This window comes from Pyxicephalus adspersus, chromosome 3 (genome assembly GCF_032062135.1).
Source record: "Pyxicephalus adspersus chromosome 3, UCB_Pads_2.0, whole genome shotgun sequence".
NCBI lineage: Eukaryota > Metazoa > Chordata > Amphibia > Anura > Pyxicephalidae > Pyxicephalus > Pyxicephalus adspersus.
In genome coordinates this window covers 109,430,409-109,438,581 of record NC_092860.1, presented here as the reverse complement: position 1 = coordinate 109,438,581, position 8,173 = coordinate 109,430,409, and the positions used below count along the sequence as shown (strand labels likewise).

General features: G+C 37.8%; 1 protein-coding gene across 1 annotated transcript; it reads left to right on the top strand.

The window, feature by feature from the left end:
* Window positions 1–614: 614 nt before the first annotated feature.
* Window positions 615–7,827, top strand: PPID (peptidylprolyl isomerase D). The gene is made up of 10 exons (XM_072405980.1): window positions 615–777; window positions 2,169–2,309; window positions 2,415–2,521; window positions 3,146–3,334; window positions 5,078–5,200; window positions 5,324–5,430; window positions 5,996–6,137; window positions 6,636–6,722; window positions 6,799–6,841; window positions 7,308–7,827. The coding sequence occupies exons 1-10, from the start codon at window positions 693–695 to the stop codon at window positions 7,394–7,396; spliced, it is 1,113 nt and encodes a 370-aa protein (XP_072262081.1). The 5' UTR covers window positions 615–692; the 3' UTR covers window positions 7,397–7,827.
* Window positions 7,828–8,173: the final 346 nt, after the last annotated feature.

Genomic DNA, 8,173 nt, shown 5'->3' with positions numbered 1-8,173 from the left:
ATTATATATAGGACATTTTGGTGGCAGTGTATGTTATATATATGACATATTGGGAGCAGTGTATAATATATATAGGACATATTGGTGGCAGTGTATGTTATATATAAGAGATATTGGTGGCAGTGTATATAGGACATATTAGTGGCAGTGTATATAGGACATATTGGGGGCAGTGTATATTGTATATATGACATATTAGGGGCAGTGTTTAATATATATAGGACATATATACAGCAGTGTATAATATATATACAGCAGTGTATATTATGTATAGGACATATTGGTGGCAGTGTATATTATATATAGGACATATTGGTAGCGGTGTATATTTTATATAAGACATATTGGTGGCAGTGTATATTATGTATTCGAGATATTGGTGGCCGTGTATATTATATATAGGACATATTGGTGGTGGTGGTGTATATTATATATAGGACATATTGGGGAGAGAGTATATTATATATAGAAGATATTGGTGACAGTGTATATGAACATATTGGTGTAGATGCTGTAAGAATATCGCACCGCTCACCGTACCATGCAGTTCCCCTCAGGACACCAGCGATGTGGGCGGGACTAGGCGGGGCGGGCACTGTGTAACCGGAAGCTGAGCTCTGGCCGCAGCGGAAGTGTGCTCAGGTGCTGGAAGCCGGTGTGTTCTCATATTGTACATAGCACGCTGAGGAGAAATGTCCAATCCGAGCCCGAATAACAAGCCGTCCAACCCCGGCAATCCCCGGGTCTTCTTTGATATAGAGTCAGGAGGGGAGCCAGGTGAGAATGAATGGGTTCGGTGTTCTTCACACCGGGCAGTCAGGAAATAGGAGCTCGATGTGTGTGGGCTGCAGATTATGGGGGGCACAGGCCCGGCCCTGGCGGCTGGTGGAGGGACTTGCTGGGACTTGTAGTACCTCTCTATGATCTTTAGGTTTAGCAGCGATTTGTTGTTGTCAGATCTTCAAAGCCAAGCCCTGTGTACATTTCTCCTGTATTTTGTCTGTCAGGGGTGCTGTGTTCTTATAACTAAGTTTTATTATACAATCATCTCTCTGTCTTCTTCACATTACTAGCTGTCGTGGCAGTTTAGACTTATTACATGATAAAACCTAACTCCAGCCCTTTATATCTTCTAAAGATTGGGTTTAGTAAAGAATTAATTGTCTTTGGGGCGGGGGCTGTAACCCCTGGAGGAGATTCTTCTCCATTTCCTGTCCCTCCGCACAACAAATAGGGAGTAAATCCCTAACAGGAAGCAACTGACAAGAATACAAATGCCGCATTATATTACCATTAATGGATCTTCCATGATCCAATGATGGTGATAGCTTGCAGTGAGTAACGTATAGATCCAGTGTCCTCAAAGTGAAAAACATTCACTGATCTTGTGTTCCTCCTACGTGGCTCTGCTGTGTGGGACACAGGACAGCAGATTTTGTAATATATTGTTTGTTCTTAATCACTGACGGAAACCCTTGTACAGCTTTATAGCCTCCCAAGAATCAGCTTGCTGTAACACTTTCTTTTCTACTCGTTAATAACTAACTTTAAGGTAATTATAAGAAAACCTGCAATACTTGCCTCTGTACGTACCAGGTGCCCTGGTAATACCAGGGCACCACCCTTTTCCATCTTTTCTATGGCAATCTTGATTGGCGGTGCTGGGATGACATAACTCCTGTATAGGAGGGGTACACTAGTTCTACTTTAATAACCAGTTCCAATACTTTTTATCATATATTTTCATGAATATACAAGCGCTGGGTTCCAGGCTCGCATCTCGACCAGGATACTATCTGTGCAGAGTTTGCAGATTCCTCCGTGTCTGCAGTACCCCAGTTTCCACCCACATCCCAAAAACATGCAGTTAGGTTAATTGGCTTCCCCCCAAAAATGACCTTGGACTGTTTTAAAGACGTGACAGAGGTAGATTTTGAGCCCCAATGAGGGACAGCTAGTGACATGACTATGGACTTGTGCAGTGCTGTGTAATATGATAGCGGTATATAAATTCTATAAGTAATAAGTGATAAGTAATATCTATAAATTTATAAAAAAATATTTTATAATTTTAAACAAAGTAGCATGTTTCATTCCATTATATTTGTGTAAATATCTTTAAAGAACTCGCTATTTAACAAAATATAAACATTTTTTTTTTTCCCCAGCTGGTCGTATCGTCCTTGAACTGTTCGCAGATGTTGTTCCTAAAACAGCAGAGAACTTCCGAGCTCTGTGCACTGGAGAAAAAGGTATAGGGAAGACAACCGGGAAGCCCCTGCATTTCAAAGGATGTCCTTTCCATAGGAGTAAGTAGTTACTGTATTAATCAAGAATTAATTTATATCCAAATGTGATCAAATGGAACTGTGCATTTATCTTTTTCTTTAAACTTTTTTTTATTATCATTTTAGTTATTAAAAAGTTCATGATCCAAGGTGGAGATTTCTCAAACCAAGATGGAACTGGTGGCGAAAGTATATACGGAGAGAAGTTTGAGGATGAAAACTTTCATTATAAGGTAGTTATATTACAAAAATTACATTTTTTCTTTTAATATTTAAACGCAGTTACCTTGTTAGTATGGGCCTTTGTCTCCCTTCACTTGATTGAACACACTTCTCATACTTTAGGTTTAGTATTCTATTGAAAATTCAGATGACATTGTAGGTAAAGAAGGTAATTTTCTGGAACTAGGATGGTAGCCTGAAATTCCTTTACTACAGTTAAGCTTGGCTACCTACTTGTCCCCAGCTTGTGTTTTTTCCCTGGTGTCATATATCATTATATTTAGTAATATGTGAAGGTTACCATACCAGACCACATTCTCAATGTTTTTAACTTGAGTACATAATTGGGTGCTGACCTGGAAAAAGCTTGTAAAGTCAAAATATTAAAGCTGTCAAATCCCAGCAAAGCAGCTAGCATGTTTAGGGGTTCATAACTGGCAGGCTCCCTGTCCTTTTGTCATATGTTTGTGGCTGTTCTTAGACTTTAATTCCTCCATCTAGGTATACTTAAAGTAGCTAATCCTTTCTGGTGCTCAAAATAAATGCAATATAAAGTAAAATTAGAGATGTTTGCTCAAGTGATTCTTTTTTTTTTTAATAAATTCTAATGTGTTGCACTTTGTTTGCCTCTTCAGCATGACAAGGAAGGATTGCTCAGTATGGCTAATGCTGGCCCTAACACCAATGGCTCTCAGTTCTTCATCACAACTGTGCCGACACCTCACTTGGATGGGAAACATGTTGTATTTGGACAAGTGCTGAAAGGGGTTGGCATTGTGAAATTACTGGAAAATGTTGAACTTCAGGGAGAGCAGCCTAAAAAGGTAAGCTGTCAAGTAAAAGCCTTTGTTGTATTTCCATAATAAAACCTTGTAGCTTGAGTGAGGTTTTCCAGCAACATAAACTCAACAAATAAGTGAGAGTGGAGTAATAAAAAGAACACAATTCTAATGAAGTTCTGAAGAACAGTACACCGTGTATTGGTGTAACACAAATGGTTACAGTAAACAATCTCTATGCTACTGTAAAAACAATACAGTATTGTCTAAAAAGATACCAACTGTGCTAATGCAAAGTAAATTCAGTAAAGCGTTGTGCAGTGAATAATTAAAATATATTTATGCAAACCCCCATATTCTTCATGTCAGGCAAGCTCACAACTCAAGTTTGAGGGCACTGTCAACAATAGGGAATAAAGATTCATTGATGTAATATAAAATGTTAACTGTAAGCCTAAAGGACAAGCATTAGCACAGCCAGGAACTTCATTACCAGTCAAGCATTGGAATGGTCAGGTAAATCTGCTGTAGAGCAATCCTTTAGGATTTCAAGTGCTAAGTTATCCTGTGAAGCAGGGCAGTTTTGGCGCATTCATGCTTGCCTCCTAGAAGTCAGGGCTAAGGTAAATGTTTGTCATATGGTGTTGGTGTCTACACAGGGGCTTTGGATACCATTGTTTATGCTTGGGAATTGGCTTCTAAAACTTGAATTAGAATACGTAATAAAAAAAGGTATTTTTTCCCCTTTTTTCATTAACTGCGAAAAAGAAAGGAATGGTAGGGGAGAGCTGCCATGTTGATAGGTGCGTTAGAAAGGTGGCTTTAAATAGAGTGCTACTCTACTCATAAGGGTTCGTTCAAACCTGCTGCAAGAGTCAGTGATCTGGTGGCTGGCAAGACCACGGTGGCCCTAGTCTCTCACACGACTCTGAATCTCTGGTAAACCGCTGACTGACGTGCGCCCCCCACATTTGTTTTCTATTGCAGCATCATGCAGCATGTCTCTGAGGCAATGGTTTACTGGTATGAAAAAGTGGGAAAGAGGTACTAAACTCAAAAATGGCCAAAACAAAAACAGAATGTTTACTTAACATAAAAGGGTTGTCTACCATTTTATGTAAAGTGAAAATTCTGAGTTTAGGTATGCTTTAACTGCACTACAACTTCACTGCTTGTCTGAACATAGTCTTAAGGCAATGCACATTTGACTGCCACCCCGTCATGTGCAAGCACTGAGGCCATATGGGATTGTTTGATCCCGCTGCAGGTCTAAACCTGCTTTAAGGGCAAAGTGACAGTCCCATCAAATATTATACTTTTGTTAATACTACATGTGTCCTTTGATTACCCAGGTTTAATCATCCGTTAAAAAGCAATGTTTGAAGCTGACTGTTGGGCAGACATACATGTTCAAACTGGATTTTATCATCTCCGTTTGATCCACCAATAGTGCTATAGACTTGGAGATTACATGATTGAATGGAAATTGAATTTAGTTAGGTCCTCACTTTGTAGAGCTTTGGTAAATCAAAAGGAGATTGTAGTTTTGACTATATGGTTGGCATTAAGCACCTACCTTTCTTAGAAGGGTTAGATATTATCATTGATTTAAATCCTTTCATCCAAAACTTTAATTTTTGTATTGGATGGATTTTAAAGTTGTTTTTGTCTTGTACAGTTAAAACCCAGTATGATGAGTTTAGTGTACTTGGCACCATTGTACCAATGAGTAATATGCATGTTCTGAAATTGAGTTTTTTTTCTAATCTATTTGTTATTTTTATACAGCCTTGTGTAATAGCGGACTGTGGAGAATTCAAAGACGGAGATGAGGTGGTCATCGCACCTTCGGATGGCTCTGGTGACATTCATCCCGACTTTCCAGAGGATTCTGATGTTGAATTAAATGATGTATGTAAAATAAATTTCTATCCTAAATAGCATGTATGTAATTTAAAAATACCACACTACTCTTCAAACATATTTTATGTACGCATGGACTATATTTTGACTAAAATTCACTTTGTTTACTAGGTTGAAAAAATTGTCAGTATTGCAGAAGATGTTAAGAACATTGGTAATACATTATTCAAGTCTCAAAGCTGGGAGATGGCAATAAAGAAATACAATAAAGCTCTAAGGTATGTTGCATTGCGAGGAAAAAAGTTTGTATTACTTCTTCTCGGTTCTAATAAATATGCTGGGTAATGAATTAGGTGAATTTTATGTAATAAATATTTTACTTTCCATTGTAAATGATCCGATGAGCCTGAGCATGCACAATTTATAACAAGCTAGTTCTGCCAGTTTGGTTGGGTATACAAATGGATCCCTTATGCATTTGTTCTGGCATCGTGGAGATTCTATTGATGGGATTTTCACATTCAAGGTGTTAGTCGATTAAAAAAAAATCATTTTCAAACACTAATATAATTCTGTGAAGTATGTGGAAGTTCAGTGGGGTGATTACTTGTGTAAAGTGCTGGAAGTTAGGGTCCTGTGTGAAGTATGTGGTAATTGTCCAGGGATACTTGGGCAGTGGTCAGCACTCTTTGTACAATGATAAACTGGAATCTTGGGGCTCCCCGGGCACATAAACACTGATTTGAAGATCACTTACAGGCACCTCAAGTGTCGTTCAGATAATTTAAAGCGTAATTGTAAGCTGTCATAATAACGCCTTCATTCCATCTTAATATTCTCTAGATATGTGGAGAGCTGCAAAGATGTCACCGGAGATGATAACATTTCAAAGCTAAATCCTATCGCTGTAAGCTGCAATCTTAATATTGGGGCTTGTAAGCTAAAAATGTGTGACTTCAGAGCTGCGATTGAGAGCTGCAATGAGGTATTTGTTTTTTTTTTTTTTTACTATACCCACATCACATAACCCATCCTTGTGAAGGTTTGTTTACAGAATTATTCATTTGAATGTTTGTGAGATAAAACGTACAGGACTACCGAGCATTTATTACAAGGGTAACAGAATATTTAGGAGCTGGTTAACTCACACTGGGGGCCAATGTGTGCTTTATTAATAGAAAACTGTTATTTTAGGCAACATGGCTTCCTGGAATTTTTATGCGAGTCTTTGCACCATAGCTACGGTAGATTAGAGGGGTAAATGGCTAATCACACAAAAACAAGTAAATGATGCATATGGTGTTAAATTACCCCATAGCAATGACATCTATATACAAGTCTGTGGTTTCTTCACTTGTACAAAACAATGTCAGTGTTTACAGCATACAAATTTTACCTATATCATATTGTCTGCATAGAAAAGAAGTATTGCATATATGAGGGGCACCATGGGATCTAACATTTTGTTTTATTGTCCTAACAGGCTCTTGAAATTGATCCCTCTAATACAAAAGCACTTTACAGACGGGCCCAAGGTTGGCAGGGACTGAAAGACTATGAACAGGCACTGGTAAGTTAATATAGTTTGTATGGATTTACAGTTCAACACCTGTGAATGAGGCAATAATTTATTTCTGTTCTTGTAGGAGGATCTTAAAAAGGCACACGAGTTATCCCCAGAGGATAAAGGTAAATGTGTGTGTTTACCTTATGATGTATGTGTGTTGAACAAACACTAAATGTGATGAGATGGAGATCAATCATGTCTCTGCTATCCCACCCCAGCTTGTAGTTCTGATGGCTGTCAGTGGTTTCATTAAATATTTGGGATATCATGCTGAGCAGGTTTTCAGTCTCAAGTAAAACATTGTCTTGAGTATGTTGCCAGCCATACCTAGTTTGTGTAGCATTTCCTAGTGCTAGGTGAACATTTTTACTTTTCACAAAATTAACTTGATGTGATGTTTGGGAAATATATTATTGTTATTAGCTTGTGTAAACCGACACTTCTCATTGGCAACCTCTCTGACATATCATGTACTGTGGTATGTGACTTATTGGAAAATGTTACTATGGAATAGATTCATGGCTGACATCATTGTCTTACTGCCACAGTATGTCACACTGTCCTTTAACCCAATCTCTATTCTTGCAGCTATCGGCAGTGAAATTCTTCGGGTCAAGCACAGAATTAAAGAACAGAAGGAGAAAGAAAGAGCGGTCTATGCAAAAATGTTTGCATAAATGTTTACATTAAACTGGGCATGCAGTGTTCTGAAATCTATGGGATCTGATTGCAAAAGTGCTGCATATGGTTATCCTGTGATATTAACCAAAAACTTTTTCTTAGGTTTTCAACACAGGTGTAACATTTCACCTAAGTGTTATTGACAGTTTACATTTTTTGGCCATCTCTTATGTTTTTCTTTTGTGACACTGCATGAACTATGCAAAAGGTGATATGTGCAGTGTACCAAGAATGAATTTGTGATTTGGCTTCTTTTAGTAATGTTCACTAGTTTTATTTTGTGTGACAGTGAAGGAGCGAGGCCTATTGTTTTTGTGTCCCTTTAGAGGTCAGTTCTGTGTTAATAGCATAACATAATTTTGCTTATAAACGTGAGTATAGATTAAATTCCTTACTGTCTTTCCTAATAAAGACTGTTACTACTGTATGTCTTCATTTTTCAGTGAGTCAGATTCATCAAGGCTGAATGTTTATGTGCAGGTGGTTTGAAGAGTATATAGGAAAAGAGGTGAACATGGTCTAATAATATAATAATAGTACAATTATAGTGATAATATACTCTTAATAGAGTAATGTTTTAAGCAGTGGACTAATTGGGGACTGCAAAATGGCCTGGGTCACGGTCTCCATACTAATCAGATTCACATTAGAGTCATAAAATATCCTGCATGACTCCCAGTGGGATCTAGCAGTGTTTATTTAAAGGAAACTTTTACAATGAAAATTTAAAGGCTATTATTGCTGACCTTTAATAAACATTCAGTCTTATAAGT